Genomic DNA, 27,378 nt, shown 5'->3' with positions numbered 1-27,378 from the left:
ATCATTGACTCTCCTCAGTATTTCTTCCCTCAGATGCTCTTTGACTGAGTGCTATCATTTATTTTGCTCCACTAAGGGATGCTCAGTTTGCTTCAACTCAGAAGTAGTAGGACAAAGCCAATCAAGCAGCCTTTTGCAGTGTGATACTAGACTGCTGATTCTCCTTACCTGTAAGTTTCTTTGTGAAGGAAAGGGTGGTAACTTAAATACAAAGTTGTTCCTGTTTCAATCTAATTTATGTAATGAAAACAAATCATCTTCTCATAATCCTGAAGGGTTGCAGCATTGATGAGTTTGCTCGCTAGGTGTCAGTAGTCTCATTTACAAAAATACTACCACCATCACAAATGGTAACTCTACTGACCAATCAGATTTGTGATGTGTTTTGTTTGTCATCTGACTGACGTGTAACTTAACAGCTGAAGTCTAAATGTAAAATGTTTCAAACAATGAAAATCTGAAACGAAAATGAAAAGTTGAAATAAATAGAGAAGATTGATTATTAAAGTAAATGAGAAATTCCACTATGTTTTTGATGTACACATGATAAATAATCTTCAATCCTGGATCTTGAGATCAGACCCCATCCATAGACAAGGAAACAGTTAATGTTTCAGTCAATGATCTTTCATCAACGCTGGAAAAAAGATGGATTTTTTTCCTTATTTCCAACAATTCTGAAGGAAGGTCATCAGAGTGAGGCATTAAATTCTGTTGTCTCTCCGCAAATGATGTCCTACTTGCTCATTAAGAGCTGGTATTGATATATGGTTGACTCCTTGTTAGAAGAGTTCTACTTGGTTAAAAATAATGTAAATAAAATGTCAATTAAAATAACATTGGATCTTTACCTAGTGCTTCCCTTTTGGGCTGCTTCTTCCCAAGCTTAATTTAACCTAGAAATCTGCAGCCTGATTGCTTGTATACTTATAAAAGATTCCTATAAAGGATTTTGCCACCAGGCAGGACATCAGCATTTGGAATTACAACTCCAAGTTCACAATATACTTGCTACATAGATATTCACTGAATATGTCTGGATCATTGTTGACAATAAATTCTCATTTATTGTCTTGCTCTTTCCTCAAAAACATATTAAGCTTCGACTTCCTGTGTTGTGTTTTTGTTGCTCCCATAACAATTTACTAATATACCCCTCTTCCCTCCATTTTCATATAAAGTCCTCGAGATACTTTTTCCCCCAAGATGGGCACATAATAAACACATTTTTGTAGTACAAAAATACAAAACAATTCCTAAATAAAAATTGCCAACCTGTTGGAAATAAGAGAAAATTCCAGATCTGTTTTTTTTCTTTTCAATCACCCCCTCGCCCACTCCAGGGACTGCTGGGGAAGGGGTTGGTGACGATGGCAAATGACAGATTTGACAATTTGATGGATGTGGGGAAGCGGAGTTTGGGGGGGGGTGAGTTCAGTTATATAGTTGGAAAGTTATTCAGATTGTATAAATAATGTGGGGGAGGGGTGATAATGTTGAGAATGAGATAACCTTGACGTTGATCAGTAAATGTTGGGAAGTTAAAGGCCTCGTGCGCAGGAGAGAGAGGGACTTGTTGAACTTTGAACAGCCAGCACCAACATGAGATTCTGGAGCTGGTGGAAATCTTCAGCAACACACAAAATGCTGGAGGAACTCTGCAAGTCAGGCAGCATCTATGGAGGGGAATAAACAGTCAACACTTCAGACCAAGACTCTTCATCAGGACTGGAAAGGAAGGGAGCAGAAGGCAAGGGAAGGGAAGAAGCACAAGCTGGCAAGTAATAGGTGGGCAACACGCACAAAATGCTGGAGGAACTCTATGGAAAAGAGTAAATAGTCGACTCAGTCATGATGGAGGGTCTTGGCCTGAAATGTCAACTGTTTACTCTTTTTCGTAGATACCACCTGGCCTACTGTGTTCCTCCAGCATTCTGTGTGTGTTGCTTTGGATTTCCAGCATCTCCAGATTTTCTCATGTTTTGGGTGAAACCAGCTGAGGAGGAGGGGGAGAGCAAATGAAGTAAAAAGCTGAGAATTGATTGGTAGCTGAAAATGTGGGCAGAAGGACAACACCAAAGCGTGCTCATCCCTCAGGATAAGGTTTGTCTCAGCATTCTTAGCAGGTTGAGAATGCATAGGAGAAAATCACTAGTGTTTTGTACTCTACACAGTATAGCCAGCAACAACTCTTACTTGCTGCCTTCTGCCTTGTTCCGAAATTGGCCTTCCAAATCTGAAATTTTGGGCATCCCAGATTAAAAGTATTAGTAACATTTATGCTTTATTTCAGAAGATGTAAATAAAGGAAACTGTGTTTCTTTATGTAAGGATCAAGAAGCAATGGCAGAGTTGAATTGACAATAATTATGTTTTCAGTGGGATCAAAGGGTGAAATGATTTTTGGTCTGGGTGTTTTTATTTTGGTGCATACTGTGTACACACAGGAAGTTGCATTTTACTGATGCCCGTTCTAAACAGTGCACCAACAAAACAAAAGCAACTCCACATCTTTAAAATGAAAAAGAAATCTGTCACAAAAGACAATAGTCTAATTTCATGGGTCACTCTTCTTTCGATGTTCACTATCCACTTATAGGTGGTTTTGTTTATTTTTAACCAGTTCTAATTGTGAATATACATCTATATTAAGCAATTAAAATACTGCCAATAGAATCCAAGAGGCTTGCAAATTTAGCAAACTGGAAAATAGAAATCAAAATCAGGTTTATTATCACTGATGTACTATATGTGGTGAAATTTGTTGTTTTGTGGCAACAGTACAGTGTAAAATATAAACATTTAAGTTACAAAAAATAAATAGTGCAAAAGAATAATAGTATGGTAGTGTTCGCTGGCGTGAGAAATGTCTATTAACATCAGAAGAGATAAATTCAAATAGTTACCCCTAATTCTCTGTCCACTTTACTCTACTAACATTTGAAATGCTTTTAAGATATTTGTAATCAGAAAAAAAATCTTTACCAAGAAAGAAAAGATCCTCCCATAAGAGACAATTCCTATAGAAGCCACCAGATGTCTCTACAACTCACCTCTGTGGTAAAACCTGCGCTCACCGCCGTGGTCAATTTCAGAATTGAGACCAGAGGAGCATCAGATCCATCCAGCTCCCACCCTAAGTGCTGCTGCTGTCTCCTGCTAATTTACTGAATTGTTGCACGCGTTTAAATAATGATGTAAATCATGCCATGGTATTGTAGGAATCTACTTTAGAAGATCACTGACCAAAAAAAACCTGAGGCGTGGGGAGGGGTTTGGGGCACGGCGGAAAGTACATGTGTGTTTTTATCATTGAATTTAGAAATGATGGAGAATGAAAAAGCATGCGCAAAACATTATGGATCTCTTGAATCAACTGCGTGGAGTGCAGACGTTGAAAAAGGTAAAAATAAAATATCAAATCCGGACATGGTAGTTTTATTATACACTGTCGTTCCAGAGGTTGGAACGGTGTAAAGAACACAGAAAATTGATGTTAAAATAATTTCTTAACCACGTCACTGATACAGGGTTTAGACTAGTGCTTCGTTTGCTTTGATGGCAAAGTTAACATTACCGAGTTGCCTTGCACATCATTGCTTCTTACTATTTATTTAAGAATGCTATTTGTTGCTGGTGGCTAAATCTTTCGAACCGTATCTCTTGATTCGTGCAAAACAGATCTTAAATGCCGTTATGCAGATTATTGAAATACTTGAGTATGCGAAATATCAGTAATGGTCATAGTTGTGCTGGTATCAAAACCACTTCAAAAACCAAAGTTTGGCATGCCATTCTGCGGGTGCGTGCTGGAAGGTGCCTCTATCCTTTCATTGTAAGGACCGAGTTGAAATGCTTGCAAGAGCGGAGGACGGAACATTTCATGCTCGCACACCGATGGAAGATTTTCGATCTTGCAGGGGGCTCAGTGGACAGAGGAGACAACACGAATCTACTAACTCCAGAATTTAGATTCCCGTTGCTCTACCACAGTCCAAATTAGCTGCTAGATTTCAAAGAATAACTATTAACTAATTATGTCTGTATGATGTTGCATCACGCTTTGCCAGTATCATTGTTTTTATTAATATAACATATTTTGATCTAGTTATAGGCGGAATGATAATTAATTTCCTGCATTAAGAGTGTATCATATTATACCCTGCTTTTGATCTGGAAGCACTGCTATACTTAGCACCAAACCTAACTTTTTTATAATCAAATATTTGTTTGGCAGGAACTGGATTAGAATCTAGTTTGGGTTTTAGAAGATCTAATATTTGTTAGTTGGGGTCACCCATGACCCATGAATCACTTTTGTAAGGATGAAACCCGTTGTAAAAGCTTTATTCAATGGCCAGCTCGCCTCTTTCTAATTTGTAGGAACTTGATATTCATTGCCCCTACAATAAATGTTTTATGCCTCCTCAGTACAATCCTGAATCTTGAAGGTACAAAAATGATTTCTTTGTAAACTTGCTGCATCCTTGGCATATGGAAAAAACACTTTTAGAACGTTTGCTGTATATAAATATTTGATTTGATTGTTATCTGCTCCTGATCTCATTTGCATAACAATCATTTGCATCTTGTCCAGTACAAATGACAAAATTATCAATAGCAATTTACCCAGCAAGATGAACTTTTCAGAACTAATTATCAGATTTCCATTTATTGAGAAAATGTTCAAACAGCTGTTTTTAATTGACTTCTAACTTGTTTACTGAAGGAGTGGAAGTCCACTTTATCACAGTGTCACAATTGGGGGGCACTGGTAGCGGACCCAAATGCGAGACACAGACACTGAAGTACAAGGAACAGAACTTGACTAGAGTAGGGACGTGACAGGAAACAGATAAGGAGCAGGGACAAGAACACAGACTTGGACTAGGACATGGACAAGACAGGGAATCCTGACAAGGAACTATGCACTAGGAGCCTGGGCTTGGGCTCCGAGCCAGAGACTGGACAAGGACCCAAAACCTGGGTCTTCCCTCGGGCTCGGGCCCTAGAACCAGGCAAGGACATGACATGACTATGGGACAGGATGTGGCTGGGGTCTAAAGGCTTGGGGCTGCAGGCTGGGATCTTGGTCTTGAGGCTTGAGGCTGGGGTCTTGGTCTTGAGGCTTGTGTTCTTGGAGCTTGGCTTGGCATCTTCGAGGCTTGTGTTCTTGGAGCCTGGCTTGGCATCTTCAAGGCTTGTGTTCTTGGAGCTTGGCTTGGCACCTTCGAGGCTTGGGTTCTTGGAGCTTGGCTTGGCATCTTCGAGGCTTGTGTTCTTGGAGCCTGGCTTGGCATCTTCGAGGCTTGTGTTCTTGGAGCCTGGCTTGGCATCTTCGAGGCTTGTGCTCTTGGAGCCTGGCTTGGCGTCTTCGAGGCTTGGGTTCTTGGAGTTTGGCTTGGCACCTTTGAGGCTTGGGTTCTTAGAGCTTGGCTGGGCATCTTCAAGGCTTGGGTTCTTGGAGCTACACTCGGGCAGGACGCGGAACTTCACCCCACGGAGGCAAGGACAGGGAGGGACAGACCCAACTGCAGGTTAACGACAAACGGCCTACTTACCCGATGGAGACAAGGGACAGGAAGAGACAGAACCAACCGCAGGGTAACAGCAATTGGCCTGGCTTACCCAACGGAAGCAAGGGACAGGAAAGGACAGAACCAACCGCAGGGTAACAGCAGTTACAGCCTGGCTTACCCAATAGAGGCAAGGACAGGAAAGAAGCTCAATCCGGGATGGCTCTGAGTTTTGGGGGCAGCCAGCAACCTTGGCTGGCTACAGAAACGGCCGAATCCATACCATGATGACTGCTCTGACGAGTGGTAACAAGGCTCCATGAAGCAGTGGTCCCCCAACCAGGCCTAGAGATCACGAATGGTTTCTCTAGCCTTCCATCAGCAGGTTGCTCCAGGGGGGACTGACGAGACAAACCAGCAGCTCACACTCAACCCCAAGGCTACTTATAATCCAAGCCCCAAGATGGGAATCGGGTGCCTATGTTTAACTCAATCAAAACAAGGGACAGCTGGAAGACCCAGAGTCCTGAGTCCATGGACCGGACTGTGAACCGGAATGCGGACTTCATGGACCAGACCATGACACATAGCTAATGCACTGACATCAGGTAGAAAGCCCTTTGCACCTTTCTACTGTGAATAGCTTAATGTTAGTTTTCTCTTTGAGTAAACCAAGCTCTAATTTTCAATATGAATATTTTATTAAAATATAAGCTTTCACAGATAGTACTTTTCAAAAATGGTCATATTTATTACTGTGATAAGTTGCTATTGTTGATAAATGTTTCACAATTTATAAGTAAATGGTAAAAAAAGTTGTTATAGTTGTTATAATCCTCTGGGCAATATGAGGTACCCATGTCAACAGTTGAGGATTTTGAAGGAAAGATCAATAGCTACCTTGGAAGATGACTGGGCCTCCCACATAGCCTGAACAGATTTGCTGACTATGGGAAGAGGAATAAACTGCAACTTCCCTTCCATAACTTAAGAAGTTTATGGTTTTCCGTACAAGAGAGTTGCTGTTGTACAGAGATTGCAGTGACAGCAGGCACTGAGGTTGAGACAAGCGGGTTGGAAGGCTCAGGATGCAGTGGAGATGGCTGAGTCATGTCTGAGGTACAGGGACCTAGTAGGAACGGTGGCATCTGGTCAGGTGGGGCTTTTAGCTTCCCTTCAATCTGCTTCATCAGGGCCCAGGGCAGGGAGAGACACAATCTGGTCCAGGAAGGAATATGAGTGGATTTCCAGGAAAACAGCAGGTAGCAGGGAGCTTGGAGAAGGTCGGAGGGTGCACAAGCAGAAGATTTCCTGGTCCACCATCAGGTAGGCAGAATCCCAGTGCATCAAGTTCATGATCTGACTGGCAACAGAAAGCTGATCTTGGCAAGTATTTAAAGTTCCCTGACTTCATCGTATTGTCATCCCTGAGGTCTGACATGGTCATTATGTTAGAAACTTTGAAGCAGGTAGCCATGGTAGAGCCGGCAGTGCCTCAGGAAGACCAGATTAAGGAGGCATTCAAGTGTAAAAAGGCCAAATACCAGGAGCTGGTAGAGCAGTGCCAAGTGGAGGGCAAGTTGAAAGCCTATAGAGCAGGGGTGTGGAGGTTTTGCTAGCTGCTCACTCTGCAGAACCTACTGTCTCCCAGGATTTCCGGGTGAGTGTGTCTGATGTTGAAAGATCCACAGCACTCGATGACTCCAGATTACATCACCGATGATGTGTCCCAGCACCTCCGAGGATGTATCTCGGTTTCACTTCTGGTCTCTCACAAGGAATTTATGTTCCATAAAATCATTTTATGATATGCTGTGAGTCAGTCAATAAATATTAGTGTGATCTCTATTTCAACTCAATAATACAAAATTTAATAAAACTGTATGGTTACAGTCTGAGCTATCTCCCAGGATCACATGAAGTAGCTATGAGATTAGTTCTTAAATTAATCTACAGTCTATGAGAGATGGAAAGGAAGATTATAAACTAATGGACAGGTTTGACTGACTTATTTACAAGTACTTGAATTTCAGTCAGTATTGATAGACTGGATTGTTACAACTAGGTAAATAGAGCGATTATTTTTTTTCTGTGTAAGCCAGTGGTGCCACACAGCTGTAGAATATACTTTTACTTCTTGTAGCCTTTTATGGAAGTTCCTGACTGTGTGGGATAGCAGGCCAGGCCACTTCCAGAAATTCCAACTGATCTGAGAGAATATTGTCTGGCTGAAGAAAACATAGAAATTACCTCTTCAGTTTCTTACTCATGAATGGTTTAGACCAGGGAAAACCTATTTAGCAAATAGTTTAAAATAAAATATTTTTCATGAACTGCTTAAAAAGAATGACAGAAATAAAAGCCATTTGGCCACTTTATCCCGGCTTCCTGCTGAATCTTTTACCCCCAGTTCTGCATTCCTGTATTATCCTGATGGTGCGTGATTGCCAGAATATCTTGAAGTTTATTTTTCTGCACTTTGTAAATGGTCAGCAGCTTAGTCTTCACAGACCTTTTGGTAGTGAATTACAAAGGTTCACCGCCTACCCGGTGTAGAAATTTCTCCTCATTGTCACGAAGGGACAGTTTTTCATTTTGAGAATATGACAACTGGTTCTAAAAATGCCGATGGAGAGAAACATCAACTTTGCTTCTACCTTTCAAACACTTTTTTAATAAAATTATTTGTAGTTTCCAATGAGAGAATCTCTCATTCATCAAAAGACTAGAGAGTACATGCCGAACCTGCTTAATCTCTTTTCATACAACAAACTTGTCAACATTAGAACCAACCAATGCTGCACTCCATCTATTGCATGTATACATTTTCTAGGTAGGAAACTATATATACACAGATGAAGTTTCCTGAGGGGTCCTTGTAATGGGTGTGACGACAAACCAAGTTATCAGACGATTGATGCTGATGAGAGAGATAAGGGAGACAAATGGAGAAGCGTTCAAAATATTAATGAGAGAGGAGAGAGATAATGAAAAGAGACGCAATTCAGAGTATTGACAGACCGGTTGCTTTGAACCTGAACTGTTTGAAGTTTGATGGACAGGCGATACCCCAGCAGGGGGATAAAAAGAACAGGTTCGCTAAGGCACCACACACCACAAGATCACGAGATAACAAGACCCTGGAAGAGCGGTGTGCCCCCACAAGTTGGTGGGAGTTGGAGGTCTGGTTCGCGGGAACCGACCATAGACGCACAAGGTGAAAAGGGTACGATCGGTGGGAACCTGCTGTGTGTGTCCGCCCTTGCCTGGGTGCCGGGTTCACAGTGGAAGAACGGTTGTATCCGGAATGGAGGGGTCACAGTCGGTGACCACAGAAGACATAAAAGGGTCTGCCCGAAACCACCTGTGAACATCAAAGGTCTGCTGAATCAAATTTGCATTCTCTCTCTCTCTCTCTCTCTCTCTCTCTCTCTCCCTCTCTCCAACGGCACAACAGCGATTACTGCGAACTGTACTAAGCTGAACTGAACTCTGCGTCACTTGAGACTGATCATTTTACCCCTAGACTGCGATAGAGCTTGATTGATTCCTATTACCCTAGTTCTGTGTACATGTGTGTTTTATCATTGCTAACCTGTTGCATTTATATCCGTACGATTAGAGTACTGTGTTACTTATTTCTTTAATATTAGCTTCCAGTAATCCAGACTCCAACTAGTGGTGCATTTCTGCTGGTTTGGCAACCCAGTTACGGGGTACGTAACATAGGCCAAATATGTCTTACAAATCTTCATACCTAGAATGTCTTTGTGTTTGCTGCCTTGCTTACTAAACCTGTTTATAAACTTTAGGTGATACACGTACAGGGCACTTTAACCACCAACGCCTTTCACTCTCACCATATTCTCTGCCATTTTATTTTTCTGCCAAAATGGTCTTTACAGTTGTCTGTGTTATATTCTATCTGCCATCCTTCTCCATTCAGTTACCCTATCTGTATTCCTTTGTGGCCTCTCGGCATCAACCTTGGAACCCACACTGCCACTTAGTTTAGTCTCATCAGCAGCCCTGAATATATTGCACATGATCCCCTCATCCAGGTTACACAACTGTGGCCTTAGTTCTGATCCCTGAAACATCTTGAATCCTGTAGCCTACAACCTCTCAACCTGAGATGACCTAGTCATTCCTACACAAAAGAATTCTGCAGATGCTGGAAATCGCGACCAACACATACAAAATGCTGCAGGAATTTAGGAGCTCAGGCGGCATCTATGGAGAGGAATAAGCAGTCGACGTTTAGGGCCATTGAGACCCTTTGTCGGTACGGCTCGAGTTATTCCTACTCTCTTCTTTCTTTCCATGTCAGGATATTACCCCCATGTTACACAGGATATGCCCTCTTCTCATTGTTATCTTCAGGAAGGAGGTACAGAAGCCTGAAGGCACACTCTTGGCAATGCAGGAACAACCTCTTCCCCCTGCCATCCGATTTCTAAATGGACTTTGAATCCACGAGCGCTGCCTCACTTTTTAAATATTAGTTTTGTTTTTGCACTATTTTTAATTTATCTAGTTAACATTTGCATATATACTTACTGTAATCGATTTGCTTATTTTACGTTTTTTTTCTATATTATCATGTATTGCATTGTAATGGTGCCACTAAGTTAACAACTTTCCCGACACATGCTGGTGATAATAAACCTGATTCTGCTGTGTGCTCAAATTATATTTAATGATCTCATGTGGCACCTTAGCAAGTCCTTCTGTAATTCTGAATCCACCACATCATGGATTCACTCTCGTCTCTCCTAGCAGATTCAATCTCCAAAGTATTCCCAAAGATTTGTCACATATGATTTTCACTTGCATTAAATCCATGCATCTCTCCCCAGTGCCACATTTATCTTCCAAGTGCTGTGATGCCATTTTCAGACATCCCACCCTGCAAAAGCTCATTTCAGTGAGGTAGCACCATCAACTTGTGGGAGACTTCCGGGAGAGGTGGGATGTCTGCAATAGAGTAGCTCCTTAGCAGCTAGCCAGCTAGTTTAAATAATGTTAGCTATGCTAATCAGCGAATGACACCTGTTAAACTCACCTCAACACGTCTTTTACAGTCTTGACCCACCATGGGCAATAGAAAAGTCATTGTTGCTAACAGTGCTGCGAGCAACACTGTCATTATTTTGACCCCTATTAGGCAGGGGTACACTTTAGTGTAGTCTGGGCTGATGTATGTTTTATGTATTTTTTTGGAACACTCTGCCATTGCGCGCTCTCTCTCTCAGGGTCGCTCGCGCGCTCTCGCTTGCTTTCTGTCTTGCTCTCGTGCGCGCTCTCTCTCGTGGTCACTCTTGCGCTCTCTCTTGCTTTTCTCTCACTCGCTCTCCCTCTCTCGCTTGTGCGCTCTCGCTTGCTTTCTCTCTCGCTCTCTCTCGTGCGCGCTCTCTCTCGTGCGCGCTCTCTCTCGTGGTCGCTTTCATGCTCTCTCTTGCTTTTCTCTCGCTCGCTCTCAAAAAAATTGATTTCCGTGATATTGTATATAATTTGCGGGCATCAGGGAGCCAATATTAATTTGCAGGAGACTCCTGGAAGTTCCGGGAGAGGTGGGATATCTGCATTTTCTTGGTCAAAGATTCAATCACTTTCTCTACCACTGATGTCAGAAAAGTCAGATTTAATATCAATTGTTGCATCTATTAATTAATTGTTATTTGTTCTAAGGATGTTAGTGCTGGTAGCAATTCTACATACAGTATATTGCCTGTCCTAGTTTTCCCGAGAAGGCGTTAATAGGGAACATTCATAGGATATAGTCATTGCTTTTGGACTAAGTGAAGGCATTTAATTTTATGACTTATTTGGAACATAGAACATAAAAATAGAATATTTTCACACAGTAACCAGCCCACTGGCCCAGAATCACAAACAAGAGAAATCTGCAGATGCTGGAAATCCAAGCAACACACATAAAATGCTGGAGGAACTCAGCAGGGCAGGCCAGGCAGCATCCATGGAAATGAACAGTCGACATTTTAGGCTGAGACCCTTCGGCAGGACTGGAGGAAAAAAGATGAGAAGATTTAGAAGGTGCGGAGGTGAGAGAGAAACACGAGGTGCTGGGTGAAACTGGGAGGGGTAGGGGTGAAGTAAAGAGCTGGGAAGTTGATTGGTGAAAGAGTTACAGGGCTGGAGAAGGAGGGGGTCTGACAGGAGAGGGCGGAAGGCCATGGAAGAACGAAAAGGGAGGGAGAAGCACCAAGGGAACTGATGGGCAGGCAAGGAGATAGGTGAAAGAGAGAAAAGGGGATAGGAAATGATGAAGGGAGAGAGGAGGGGGCCATTACCAGAAGTTCGAGAGATCAATGTTCATGCCATCAGGTTGGAGGCTACCCAGAAAGAATATAAGTGTTGTTACTCCAACCTGAGTGTTGCCTCAACACGACAGTAGAGGAGGCCATGGATTAACATACCAGATTGGGAATGGGTAGTGGAATTAAAATGGGTGGTCGCTGGGAGATCCTGCTTTTTCTGGCTGACGGAGTGTAGGTGCTCGGGGAAGTGGTCTCCTAATCTACATCATCTATGGTGCCATCTCCAATGGCATCCTACCACCAAGCACATCTTTCCCTCCCCCCCCAACTTTCTGCTTTCCGCAGGGATCACGCCCTATGCAGTTCTCTTGTCTGTTCGCCCTTCCCCACTGATCTTCCTCCTAGCACTTATCCTTGCAAGAGAACAAGTTCTACAGCTGCCCCTACACCCCCTCTCTCACTACCATTCAGGGCCCCAGACAGTCCTTCTGGGTGAGGCGACACTTCACCTGTGAGTCTGTTAGGGTCATATACTGTGTTCAATGCTCCCAGTGTGGCCTCCTGTATATCGGTGAGAACCGACATAGATCGGGAAACTGTTTCGCCTACACTCCGTCCGCCAGAAGTGGGATCCCCAGTGGCCACCCATTTTAATTCCACTTCCCATTCCCATTCCAATATGTGCATCCATGGCCTCCTCTACTTCCCAGCTCTAAACTTCATCCCTCCCTCTCCTGGTTTCAGCTATCACCTTGCATTTCTCTCTCACCTCCCTCCCCCCCCCCTTTTAAATCTACTCCTCATCTTTTTTTCTCCAGTCCTGCTGAAGGGTCAACTGTACTCTTTTCCATAGATGCTGCCTGGCCTGCTGAGTTCCTCCAGCATTTTGTGTATGTTTCTTTGGGCCACAACTTTGTGCTGAACTAATTAAATTAGTAATCAAATGCTCAACTAAACTAGAACCTTCGGACTACACAATTCCGTTTTCTGCACATTCATGTGCCTATCTAAGAGCTTCTTGAATGCCTCTGTTGTATTTGCTTCCACCACCACTTCAGGCAGTGCATTCTAGGCACCCACCATTCTCTCTGTATTTTTTTAAAAAATGAAAACTTGCCCCATACATCTCTTTTGAGCTTACCCCACTCTCGCCTTAAATAAATACCCTCTGGTGTTAGACATTTTAATCATGGGAGAAATATTCTTGGCTGTTTACTCTTATTAGATACTAATTGTATAAACTTCTGTATGAGATCTCCCATTTATCTCTGCCACTCTAGAGAAACCAACCCAAGTTTGTCCAATCTCTCTGCTTTATAGCTCTAACCCGGGGAGCATCCTGATCAACCTCTTCTACATCCTCTCCAAAGCCTTAACATCCCTCATATAATGGGGCAACAACGGACACCAACACACATCAAGGTTGCTGGTGAACGCAGCAGGCCAGGCAGCATCTCTAGGAAGAAGTGCAGTCGACGTTTCAGGCCGAGACCCTTCGTCAGGACTAACAAAACCACAGTTTTGCTTCCTTTTCTTAGAAATTCTATTCTTTTAGGCTGTGGTATCCAATTGACGTCTTATCATAGTAGCTAACAGTAATATTTCAGTTTTACAAACTCAGCAGCATTTTCTTTTTCCCTGCAAAGTCATTTCTTGTGGTGAAATATTCAAGATCAGCTGTGTCAATGTACAGGCTTATTCTGGATCTCCTAATTCATTCAAGTGTATTTCTGGAGATTGAGTGGAAATAGAGAAAACCTTTGCGATGAAAGGCCAGTGGCTTTCACCACAAATTGTGTGTTTATCGCCAAGTGTTGAGGTGGATCAACTGATTTTCCGATTGTAAAGAACTATGAAGGATGTCGGTGCGTGGCCAAGTGGTTAAGGCATCGGTCTAGTTATCTGAAGGTCGCTAGTTTGAGCCTCAGCTGAGACAGCGTGTTGTGTCCTTGAGCAAGGCACTTAACCACACGTAGCTGTGCGACAACACCAATGCCAAGCTGTATCGGCCCTAGTGCCCTTCCCTTGGACAACATCGGTGGCATGGATAGGGGAGACTTGCAGCATGGGCAACTGCCGGTCTTCCATACAACCTTGCCCAGGAAAACCTTCCAAGGCGCAAATCCATGGTCTTGTGAGACTAATGGATGCCTACGAAAGATGTACTTGTAGCATGGATTTTGACACCATGTTATATACTTGGAAATGTCCAGTATGAAGAACTTTGCAAATAGCATAATACATGGAATATAATACATGGTGTGCCAATGCAAGGACATATATAGGTAAAAGGGGCAGACAGATTGCAAATAAAAAGTATAAAAGAGTGAGGTGACTCTTTTAGTAGGAAGAATGAGAACAGTTATGTAAATGAAACAGTACAATTTTAAAAGCAGTGCTGTAACATAGGTGTACATTCATCAAAAGGCAGGTCCAGTTGAGTCCTGCCGAAGGATTTCAGCCCGACATGTCAACTGTACTTTTTTCCAAACATGCTGCCTGGCTGAGTTCCTCCAGCATTTTATGTGTTGTTTGGATTTCCAGCTTCTGCAGATTCTCTCTTGTTTCCAGTTGAGAAGTGTGTTTGAGAGAAATGTAGAATTGTTAGCTTCAAAACTATAGGTTTAGAATACAGAAGCAAGGAAGATATATTAACTTATAAAATACTGGATATTTTGGGCAGCAAACTTTAGCGAGAATATCAAGTTCGGGCAGGGTTGCTGTAGAGGTTTACTGCAATGATACCAAGATTGATGAAGCTAGAGTTGTTCTCCTTGGGGCAGAGAAGATTCAGTGGAGGCATAATAGAGGTGTTCAGAATCACCAAAGATACATTTTAAAAAAGACACTTTCTGGCAATTGAGGAGTAAATGCCAGAAGCCGCAAAAGGTGAGAGGATAATAACAGAAACTTTACACGAATTATATATCTGAAAAGCACTATATGAAAGTGATTTAGAAACAGATTCAATAACTTCTAAAAGGGAACAAGATGATAATTGAAGAAGATTTTTTTTCAGGATTATGGGAAGGAGCAGAGGAATGAAGTAATTAGTTGTCTCTCAGACAGCTGTCCTGAGAGTGATGAACTAGGTGACCTCTGCCCATTCTCAGTGGAAACCCTTACCAAAACGTTCAGTAAATTTCAACAAACTGCTGAAAGTATTAGCTTGTACATATTTTTGCACTTGTTGACTATGGTAATGTGATCAATGCTTGTATCATAAGTTAGTTTGTGACAGAAAAACACAGAATACAGAGAAAGAGAACATTTGTTCTTCTAAAAGGCAGAGTCCTTTTCAGCACAATTGTCTGAAGAAGGGTCTCTGCCCGAAATGTCAACTGTTGATCCATTTGCTTAGATGCTGCCAGACTTGCTGAGTTCCTCCAACATTTAGTGTATGTTGCCCTAAGTATGGTTTTACTGCTTGTTTTCACTGTGATACCTCCAAACACTGGGAGAAACTGACAAAAGTGGCATAAAAAGATGAGTTTTAAACAGATGGATGCCACGCCACTTGGGATCATGTTTTAGTTTTTTTTTGTCCATGGTTGAAGACTTAAATCACAAAATTCCTTGTCACTAAACAGGCCGTTACACAGATTTTAATAGTGAGATTCTGCTGCTTGCTGTTGTTCAGAAATACTTTACAAGTTGCACCTGTTTTCCTGGATAAATGAACACTAGTAAAGCAGGCATCGGCCCAAGCTATCTGCCTTTTCATTGGTTACATGGAACAGTCCATGTTCCAAGCCTTCCCTGGTAATGCTCCCCAAATCTTCCTCCGCTATGTTGATGATTGCATTGGCACTGCTTCATGTACCCATGCTGAGCTCGTCAGTTTCATCAATTTCGCCTCCAACTTCCACCCAGCCCTTATATTCACTCCATCCATTTCTGACTCCTTCCTCTCCTTTCTCAATCATTCTGACTCCATCTCTAGAGACAAACCATCAACCAATATCTTTTATAAACCTAACGATTCCCATGGTTATCTTGACTATACCTCTTCTCACCTTGTCTCTTGTAAAAATGTTATTCCCTTTTTTCAGTTCCTTCATCTTTGCTGCATCTCAGAAGGATGTGGTTTTCCTTTCCAGGACATCAGAGATATTCTCTTTCATCAAAGAAGAGGGTTTCCCTTCCCCCACTATTGATTCTGTAAACACAGGCATCTCCTCCATTTCTCAAATATCCACATTCATCCCATCTTCCCTTCGCCTTAACAGTGATAGAGTTCTTCTTGTCCTTAAGCACCACCCCATGAGCCTCCGCATCCAATGCATCATTGTCCGCATCTTCTGCCATCTCCAAAGGGATCCTACCATCAAACATAACTTTACCTCCCCCTCCCCCCCCAACACAACTCCATTTTTTGCTGGGATCCCCTTCTCCCTGGTTCCCTTGTCTGTTTGTCTGTCCCCACCAACCTCCTTTGTGGCACTTATCCCTGCAAGTGGCCACAGTGCTACACCTGTCCATTCACATCCATTCAGCCCCTCCAGGTGAGGCAACACTTCATGTGTGAATCTCCTGGGGTCATCTATTGTGTCCAGTGCTCTCGATGCAGCCTCCTCTACATTGGTGAGATGTGTAATAAATTGGGGGACTGCTTTGTCGCTCACCTCTGCTCCACCTGCCAAAAGCGGAACTTCCCAGTGGCCAGGCATTTTAATTCCGAGTTCCATTCCCGTTCTGACATGTCAGTTCATTTCATGGCCTCCTTTTGTGCTAAGATGAGGCCACCCATAGGGTGGAGGAGCAACACTTTATATTCTGTCAGGTAGCCTCCAACCTGATGGCATGAACATTGATTTCTCCTTCCAGTAAGTACATATTTTTAAATTCCCTCACCCTCTCCTCTTCTATTCCCCACTCTGGCCTTTTACCTCTTCTCTCCTGCCCATCACATTTTCCTTGGGCCTCTCCTCCTTCCCTTTCTCCTATGGTCACTCTCCTCTCCTATCAGATGCCTTTCTCTCCAGCCCTTTACTTTTCCTACCCACCTGGCTTCACCTATCAGCTTCCAGCTATCCTCTTTCCCCTTCCCCACCTTTTAAATGTTGGTATCTCCTGCTTCCTTTCCAGTTCTGAAGAAGTGCCTTGGCTCGAAATGTCAGCTGTTCATTCATTTCTGTAGAGGCTGCCTGACCTGCTGAGTTCCTCCAGCATTTTGTGTGTGTTCCTAGTAAGCAGATTATTTTTATCTTATGAAAAGATACTTCAGTTACTAAGACACCAGTGAGACTATTAAATCATTCAGTATAGTTTAACAATCAATTTCCAGTTATGTTTAAAAATGGGTAAGTCACAGTAACACTGATTTTAAAGCCCTCATTTTTTTTAATGGTATGTGCCAGGTTGTCACTTTAATTACATAAAGGAAAATGATTCATTTTCGATAACAGGAGGAAAATATGTTCTATTATTCTTCACAGTTGTGCTCCTTCATGGATTTATGATCATGTATATAGTTTTATCAGGAACATGAATTGTAATATACCCCAGCTAAATTTATTATATTTAGAAAGCTTTTTCTTACTTTTTTTCTCAAAACATAAAGTGTGTCGAATTCCTTTGATTAGGTAAATTTATTCAGCTGATCCGGAGGAAGATGATGCCTGTGAACAACGTTACCATGGGCGACATCCTCCAGATGAACCATAATTGTTTCTTTCACTTCTTTTTTGTCTTCTTTTTCTTTCAAATTTGTGGTTCTGCTATTGAGCCTGTGATTTACTGTTTGGTGGTGTGTTTTCGGGTGACTGAGTGATCTGGCAGTTTGTTGTCTCCGAGAAGATTCTTGGAGGTGAGCGGCTCCAAGGCCATGATTGACTCCATTTCTCGCCAATCTGACTGATTAAAGCGTCGAAAAAGATTGAAAATATCGAGGTGGGTGCGGAAGGTGAGTGAGTATTCAGCAACGTCTACCAGCTTCTCACTCACTGCTGCCAGAGGAAGGTGTCTGCATGTGATGGTATCTCTCTCTCTCTCCTCACTTGCGGCTCCCGCGGGAAGGCCCTGCATTCAAGTGGTCTCTTTCTCTCTTTTTCTCTCCCTTGATACTGTTGGAGCATGGTACTGTAGTACTGGCTCTGTGATTTGTGAATTTAATTGTAGTTTCTGGTTGCTTCGTTTTCTGTTGTTATTTTCAACAACTTTGAATTGGGGCGGTCTGCAGATAATGAACACAGAGCTGAAATGAACATGGACTCTTTCGATTTTCTGTTTTATATGGTGTTTTTGCTCATTCTTTCTTGTTGCTATTTGCATGATTTGTTATTTGCACGTGGGGTGGGGGGGTTGATCTTTTTGTTGCCATTTGTGTGGTTTGTCTTTCATGTGTGGGGAGGGTTGATGTTTTTTATTGAATGAGTTCCATGGCTTTCTTTGTTTCGTGGCTGTCTGTGAAGAAGACAGATCTCAGGGTTGTATACTGCTACATAGTTTGATAATAAACGTACTTTGAATCCCTTTGGTTAAGTATTAATACCCGACCAAGCCGATTATTTAACAATATCTAATCCATTAAATCACAACAGCCTTTGCTGTTGCTTTGTGGGTAATAAAGGAACATCATGCAATGTCATAATGTGTGGAATTACAAATTTAAAATAAATATTGTTGAAATTTCCAGTTAGAAGTGTTTTCTATCACCTATCTCTAAACTTCCATCCTTCTGTCTATGTTTTATCTGTTGCACTCCATGTGATCCTTGCATCTAATGACTGACTGGGTGAACAACTGCTGCCAGGATTTGATGCTTTGATACCAGCACATCAGGTGCCAGTCAACTTTCCTTTTGACTTACCCATGGGAAGCAATTTAATTATGGCACTACATCACCACATGCCTGATTCAAATTGACACTTACAGCTGGATATTAATATTTTAACATCTTTCATCTGTTATCATTCAGAAAATATTTACTTCTTTTGCTGATGTTGAGAAAACCTTATTTTCTTAGAACCTTATTTTAAGAAAATTAACATATCAAACTTAGACAATTAAATATTGAATGTTCAAAATATGCCTTTTGAAAATACATTGCGAGAGAGTATTCTTTCAATATTTAGTTTTGTATTTTCTCATTTCAATTTTTTAACCTCTTCCATCATCTTTTATTCTCTTCCCTATATGTCATGGAAATAAGAGTTTCCTTCATTTTAGTTTAATATGTAAAATTATTCTATTTACTATATGAAAGCTACATTGTAAGTTTGTAATTCTTTCATTGTACATTCTGTCATAGCTTCGTCTTAATGTTGAGTTTAGATTCTGACTCACTGCAATGTTAGATTATCCTTCGGAGGGACTTTGTATAATCTGTTGGAATATGGACCCTCCCCAATATGTTTAATTTCACAAGAAAGGCAAATAACTATGAGTAAACCTTTCAAAACAGGAAATTTCTTCTGTGAATTTTAACATTCCATTTTAATTAGCTAGTCTTGGATTACTTTGACAGCCAATATCTGAGTGTTCTTCCAAGGGAGAAGAAACGGTATACTGTTCATAAAGGACAAAGTGTTAAGGAGAATGATTTATTTTGGTATCATTGAGATTACAGTATGATTCATCTTTAACACATTGCTAGCAATGACCAGTGTTTATCCCAGTACTTTAGAAGAAATTCATAAAGATTCTGTGATTATTAAAAGGAGTTGTTGAACAATGGGAAAGTGTCAGCAACTTAGAAATGGGCTAGCGTGACACATGGTTTTACAATGAATGACAGAGGTGATGTTGGCAGTTAAAGAACTTGCAGATCTTGTGTACCTGCTTAATGTAATTGGTTATCAAGAATAAATCTGTGGATTACCTGTAGAAACAAGAAAGTAGTAACAGTCCACGTTAGATGAATGTGGTTCTTGAACTGGTTCCTTGACTTTTTAAGTAAGTATCGTTCAGGCACTGATCAGAAGGTCATATGGTATAAAACATATTTCCTCTTTTGTATAAGTTGTATAAGTCTTAAAAAGCTGAATTAAAATGTAATTATATTGCAACTCCTTGAAGATACTACAAATCTGTATGATTTTTGTTCCTTTGGCCATCTTAATGTGATGAAGGCCCAATTCTGAAATGCATTCTTTTCCTTAATCAAGGCTTCACCACACTTGACAATGTTCTTGACAGCATCTGTTCTATTTCCCTTGCTTCTTCCCTGAAACCCCCTCCCACATTTCCTGTCCAGAACTAAGAGAAGATTCCCTTTCACTTCCCCTTCCACTCAATCAGCCTCCTCATTCAATGCATCATCCTCCATATTTTCCCATAATCATCAAAAGGATGCTATCACCAAACACATCACAACTCTACGTACCATGGTCCTTTCCCATGCAGCCGCAGGAGATACAACTATTTTACTTTTGCCTATTCCCTTCCCTTTGTGTGGTGTCTTAGTCATTCTTTCCAGGTGAAGCCGTCAATACTTGAACTTATAATTTAGTAAGTTGTTTCCAGTGCACAGAATGTGATCTTCTCTACATTAGAGAAGCTGAATGCAGGTTGAATAAGCAATTTTCAGAACATTTATCTTTCCCCATCCTACCCATATGGTGACCTCCATTTTGGAGTTTCGTGCACTCTTCCAACTTAACCCAAGGTAAGTTCAGGAATACCATTTTAATTTTCAAGTACAATTATTGTAGTTTTGAGGACAGTTGTATTCAGCAGTTCAAATAATCAGTCTTTCCCGTGTGTATCAGAGCTGACCTGTAGGGTCTTTCCAGCATTCACTTTTAAATCAAATTGCTAGCAACCCTCGTGTTTTTATCACATATTTCCAGCATTGTTTTCTCTTCTCTTCCCCTCCTCCTGACATCTCCTCCAGACAGAACAGCTGTTACTAATGCCTTCACCATCCTCTTTCAGCAACCAGTGCCACTGTATCAATTAGTCTCACTGATCTCCACCCTATCATAGATATTCTTCTTTCCATCTCTTCACCTTCTCAGTGTTTTGATTTTTTTTAACTTTTCCATGTTCTAATACCTGAAATGTTATTTCTGTTTTTCTTTGCACTGTTGCTGGCCTAGCTGACAGAATATTTCCAGCCATTTCTGTTATTATTGCAATTTTTTTGATATCTTTCTTTCTGTTACAGAGACAGATATTATATCAATGGCCGATTCTACCATAACAGTGGATGACATTGAAGATGAGCTATTTAAAATTGAAAGGATAAGAGATATATTGGTTCGAAGAGAATCTGAACTCAGATATATGTGAGTATAAAATGCTTCCTTGATTTTAACATATATTATTGATATATATGGATTGAATTCTATGCTGCTGATACTCTAATATTTGTCGAAGGATGTAAGCTTTCTTGCTTATCTGTAGTTTTTCAACAGAATATGTAGCAATGAGAGATAGAAATTACTAGCTTTATTCACCCTAAAGTGCTACACATTTGCTCTTTTTGAATAACCAGGCAAAAGATTGTAGCCTAGAGATTCTACCTCACAAAAGTGAGAAATGGCACTGGGTAGTAGATTTGTAGCAGTTTGCCCCGGGTCTGCTGCCAGAAGTGATTTATTGTGTATGCGTAGACTGTTGGATATCTTGTGTTCCCATTAGAATGAATAAGTAAACAGAGGTGAAGCTATGAATAGAACAACCGTTATTGAAGATGTATGAAACCCTCTTTTACTAGGCGGCTCTGGAAAACCAGCTCGTTACCCACCTTGCTAATCGCCACTGGATTCCGCTGTGAGAAACCCACCTTTCCCCGGCTACATATGTCTAGGATGTATACAACTTTGGTCCCGCCAAATTCGTGAGGTTGAGATGTCTTGCTCACCCAAACCCCAGTTTGTGTAAATGTTGTGTGATTTACCACCCCCAGCAAGAAATAACAGATTGTATATTGCATACAATTATAAAGAAGTATATTTAAGAATGCTAATTTAAGCAAACAGTTATTAAAGGAATGAGAGAAAAGAACAAAAAGGGCCCATTACTCTTAAATAGACAAATGTGCACTTAGTTGGAGCTTATCTTGAACCTATCTGTCACTCTCCCACGGGAGTATTGGTCCTTCCTCCTTGAAGCCATTCAACTGCACAAAGTTCCTTGTGCAACAGGGACAGCATCCTCATCCTCCTGTCTTCTCCCAACACCTGCCAACAAAGACCTTCTAACCCAGCATCCTCCAGAACTTTCTCACAATTCCACTATCCTGATTGGCTGACAGCACATTCCTAAGTTGAATAACAAGCCTCTTATCTTAGCTCAAACCCTAACAGGCTGAAAGCAGAACAGACTGCTCCTACAGACCTGCTAAAATGAAATACCTTCAGCATAGCAGTAAAATTCTTAACCAGGGTGTTACATATATGACTGAATTGTAGTGGTTAGTGTGACAATATCTTAAGGTCATTCCCTGGTGTACCTATTTCAAAAGTTGCTTCCTTTTTAAAAAAGGAGATAAGCCCATACAAATCATCAGTTATTTGTACATATAAATTTATACAATAGGCTAAATGTTGACATTTAAACACAGTTATAAGCTTAATTATTTTCCTGATCCTCTGAGGTTTTCTCAGTTGTATCTGTGAAGGTTGATCCAGGTTCACTGATTCAGGGCAGCAGGGGAGCTGTGTGGCCTGAAAGCGCGGTGTTGCTTGTTTACAGCCGCCCAGAAGAGTGGCATCAGAGTCGATGTGCTCCACGGGAGGCAACATGGTGCAACATCCAAACTGGAGTTAGTGCTGCCTGCTACCCCCCCCCCTCGCCCCGCCATTTTTCGCTCAGCAGAAGACAAGATGTATTGTGTTCAATTGCATAGTCCTGTAACATTCATGGGCTCAGGGTCTTCGATGACCCTTTACTGCTCTGTGTGATTATTGGTAGTGTGATTTCCACCTAGGCCCCAGAGTTATGCTGTTTCATTTGGCAGTTTTCATAAGTGTTCATGTATGGTTGATTGACAATTAAACTTGAATTTGAATCCATTGGCATGGTGGAATGGGAGATGATCCTATATATAAGCAGAAACAAATCCAGCTAATGCTAGCAGTGCAACTCAACTCTCCTGTGTAGCAGCCATTGCTTCATTGTTTCATTCACCATGCAGACAGAATGTTTGAGTCTACCATGAAACACTGGGTGATGTGGACATATTGAGGTGTGCCAGATTCCACGGGAGTGCAGGCATATGACAAACTTTGCTAAATTAAATTGCAACCATTGTTGGATGGCACAGGTTCAGAGCCTTAAAGGGCCTTGCAGAAATGCAGTAGCCGAATAACAAAACTGTCACCTTCTTCCTAGTGCCTGTGAACCAGCAAAAAAAAATTCCATTCCAAATGAAAACAATCTGTTTGCATTCTCAGAAAGGAATGAACAATGTTTCCTCTGGAGAAAGGAACTGCTGTGTTGTAGTGTAGAGCCCAAGAGATCCATGTTTATTAAGAATTCCGGTGGTTCTTTCATCATTCCCTGAGGAACCAAACAGTACATTTACTTCTAGTCCAAAAAGCTGCCGTTCACCACTACTGTGTTTCCCGTCAGCAAGTCAACAGCTGTCTGTATACCTGGTCATGAGGCAGGGTGAGGACTGTCATGAACTTGGTTAGAAGAACAAAAGATATATTGAAAAGTATATTGATTTTTTTTGTGAAGCTCTTTAATAAGTTGTTTTGGAGGATTTGGAATTTATTTTAGAAAACTGCAGGGGAATTCTGTCACCTAGTGTTTGACCCTTATGGTTGAACTTTTATCAAATCAAGATTGACCTTTTGTGCCTGTTTTGTTACAGATTAGATTCAGATACTTTGCAGATACTTGTGGTCACTAAGATATGCAGTGAGGTCACCTGAGAAAGCTGTGTCTGCTTTTGTGAGAATTGCCAGTTGTACAAATCACCCGTAACTAAAAGGCTGAAGTCTTCATTCTTAACTAAATGGGAGTTGGGGTGACAGAGGTTTTCACCATTTTTATTAATTGGTTTCTTTGGTCCATACTTCCATAAACCATTTTGAATATGAAAAGCTCTTTCCAAAAAACTCTGACAAAGCTCTTATCCCCTCTCTGACCTACTAAACTCTGGTCCTCTCCATGTCCATGATTGTGATTCCTTTTCCCTGACCCTTACTTTATTCCATCTCAATCCTCTGTCTACTTACTTTCCCCCTTCTCCTCCTCTACTCTCAACAGCCATGATCCACAGCCTGACCGATGTCCTGCACTGGCAGCACCAAGCGGAGGAAAGGCCTTTGTGTGTAGAACAGTGACTCCCAATGGGGGCAGTATTGACCCCTCAGGGGGTGGTTCTCCGTCCTAAGGGGGCGTTAGGGGAAATAGAAGTCATCAGGAGGTGTAATTTGAGGCACAAGACCTGACCAGCTGTGTCAATTTGCTGCCATCGTCAACATCCAGTAGGCATTCCCAGTCTGTGTTAATTTTAAATTTTTTTTAGCCCCATTAATGATGGATAAATATGTACGGCATGATCTCTATGAGTCTGAAGGTGGTGAAGCCTTGAATGCTAATCAAGCTAAGAAACAGAAACTACAGAAAGTGCATCAGTACATTGCTATATACCTGAAGTGCGGTTTTATTCCATTCCCATCAGATCAACGATGCCCTATGTGTCTTATCTGTAATACTGTACTGTCTAATGAAGCCATAAAACCATCAAGATTGCAGAAACAGTAAAAGACACCCTGAAAAGGCTACTTATGATATAAGTCATTTCCAGAAGGTGAAAGAAGCATTTTAAAAGCATTGCACACTCGAATCATTTGCCAAGAAAGTTAAAAATGTCCTTGATAGTGATTTCATTCTTCTTATAACATTTCCAAAATAATAGCAAAGTGTGGAAAATCTCATACAACTGGTGAAAGATTATTAATGCCAGCTGTATCAGATGTGCTCACCACTGTTCTCAAAATGGATACCCGTATTTTAAAATCAACTCCTCTGAGTAACTCTGTAGCTCGTCATATTGACAAAATGAGTGAAGACATTGAGTATTAACTATGCACAGAGCTATAAAAAGCAATTTGGGATACAGCTGGATGAGTTGACTGTGTGAGACAATGAGGTATTGCTAATGGCATATGTATGGTTTATCAAAAATGGAAACATTTATGAAAAGATTCTCTTTTGTAAAAAGTTAAAAACAATTATCAACAGAGAATCAATCTACAGTGAGCTGAAAATGTTTATTGGGATAAAAGTATTCTGATGAGGAACATGATTTCTTGTGCAACAGATGGAGCACCATATATGACAGTTCACCATGTTGGTTTAGTGGCGTTTATGAAAAAAGAAATTCCAAGTCTGTTTGCAATCCATCATTAACATCTCACAACCAAAATCCTCAGCCAGTGACTTTTTTCAAGCATGACTCTTGTAATATCTGCGATCAACAAAACAAAAGCTCATCCATTAAATAGCAGAATATTTCGTCAGTTATGCCAAGATAATGATGAAGAGTCTGAAAACTTGCTACTTCACACTGAAGTGCATTGGCTGTCAAAAAGGTGCTGTTTAAAAAGTTTCTTTGATCTTTTTGACACTGTGGTTGAATTTTTGCTCAAAGTCGACAAGAGCTTGGGAAACAAGATTGAACCTCTATGTGGAGATGTGGCATACTTAGCCGATCTGTATGACAAAATGAACATTCTAAATATGAAACTGCCGAGTGACAATTTCAATTTAATCCAGGCAAAAAGTTCATTGTTCACTTTTATGGGAAAATTGGAAGTATAAGCAAAACATTGGGAGAAGAATGTTCTCACAGTTTCCCTGCATGGAGAGTATGGAAAGTATCACTTTCACTGACAGTGATTTTCAAAGGTACTGTTTACACCTGAAGTCACTAAACAAGGATTTTCGGAATCTATTCAAGGGTTTGAACAATCTGGAAATTCCAGACTGGGTAATTTCTTTGCAAGGTGGAAGGACAGGAAGAGAGTTTGCAAGAATAAATTATCAAAATTCAGAATGACGAAGAAACAAAAATACTTTTCAAAAATGTCAGCTTTTGTGGTATGTGGCTACACTGACATATGAAGTTTCCTGGTCTTTGGAGAAGAACCAAATTGCTCTTCATTGTGTTTCCATCCTCCTACCTTGTTGAAAGGAGGTTTCAGTGCAGTGAACCACAAACTCATAAAAAACAGAAACCGCTTGGATATTGTTATACATGCGGACTTAAGGCGTTTGCTGTCACAACTTAACCAGATATTTCAACTCTTGCTAAAAACCCTCAGGCTCAAGGATCACATTGATATCGAAGCTATTGTACAGTGCACAGGCCCAAATGTCAAATTTTATTCATTCCCATAGATGCTGCCTGACCTGCTGAGTTTCTCTAGCATTTTATGTGTGTTGCTTTGGATTTCCAGCATCTGCAGATTTTCTCATATTTTTAATCCAGTATATTTCTAACCAATCTTTTCACAAGCTGCTTGCTCCAAGAAAAATAATTGTGGTTTTTGGAAAATGACGTTATTGCTAAAATCCCTCATGGTTGGAACTATTGTAGTAATTATTTTCTGTAGGCTCTCCAGGACCTTACAGCCTTTCTAAAACTGGACGACTAGAATGGCCTATAATCTCCAGTTATAGTTAAACTTATAGTTAAAATGCTGACTAGCTACATTACATCCTATGGGAACACCGATTGCTTCGAGCACAAAATCCTACAAAAGGTAGATTCAGCCCAGTACATCATGGGTAAAGCCCTCCCAACCATTGAACCCATTTACATGAAACATTGCCGTAGTAAAGCAGATTCTCATCATCAAAGATCCCTACCATCGAAGCCACGCTCATTTCCCCCTTTGTCCCCCTTTGTCCACAGCTCAGCGAGTTCCGTGTGTGCCATGACGCTGAACTCTTCTTTCGCCGGCTCTGTCTTCGCGCCTACTTCTTCGGCAAGGACTCTTCCACCCCCACTGATGACCCCTTCTCCCGTCTTCAGCCCTCCTCCTCTTCATGGACACCCCGCTCTGGTCTTCTGCCTGCTCTGGATCTCTTTATTGCTAACTGCCGACGGGACATCAGCTGTCTCGACTTCCCCACACCTTGCTCCAATTCCAATCTCACTCCTTCCGAACACTCTGCTCTCCACTCCCTCCGCACTAATCCCAACCTTACTATAAAACCCACTGATAAGGAAGGCGCTGTTGTAGTCTGGCGTACTGACCTGTACTTTGCTGCGGCACAGCGACAACTCACTGATACCTCCTCTTATTTACCCCTCGATCATGACCCCACCAAGGAGCACCAGGCCATTGTCTCCCACAGAATCACCGACTTTATCCGCTCAGGGGATCTCCCATCCACTGCCAGCAACCTCATAGTTCCCACACCCCGCACTTCCCGTTTCTACCTCCTACCCAAGATCCACAAACCTGCCTGTCCAGGTAGACCCATTGTCTCAGCTTGCTCCTGCCCCACCGAACTCATTTCTGCATACCTCGACACGGTTTTATCCCCCCTTGTTCAATCCCTTCCCACCTATGTTCATGACACTTCTCACGCTCTGGATTTCTTCAATAATTTTAAGTTCTCTGGTCCCCACCGCTTCACTTTCACCATGGATGTCCAGTCCCTATATA

General features: G+C 41.5%; 1 protein-coding gene across 1 annotated transcript in view; it reads left to right on the top strand.

Moving 5' to 3' along the window:
* The first annotated feature begins 3,324 nt into the window (after positions 1 to 3,324).
* LOC140187165 (bMERB domain-containing protein 1-like) overlaps positions 3,325 to 27,378 on the top strand; it is a 74,782-nt gene continuing 50,728 nt past the window's right edge. Inside the window, exons 1-2 of the mRNA XM_072242179.1 lie at positions 3,325 to 3,403; positions 20,907 to 21,027. Of these exons, the coding sequence (XP_072098280.1) occupies positions 3,325 to 3,403; positions 20,907 to 21,027 (200 nt within the window). The remainder of the gene's footprint in view (positions 3,404 to 20,906; positions 21,028 to 27,378) is intronic.

The sequence above is a fragment of the Mobula birostris genome, chromosome 24 (genome assembly GCF_030028105.1).
Source record: "Mobula birostris isolate sMobBir1 chromosome 24, sMobBir1.hap1, whole genome shotgun sequence".
NCBI lineage: Eukaryota > Metazoa > Chordata > Chondrichthyes > Myliobatiformes > Myliobatidae > Mobula > Mobula birostris.
Note: the sequence above shows the minus strand (reverse complement) of the source record. Positions and strands in the feature narration are given on the sequence as shown.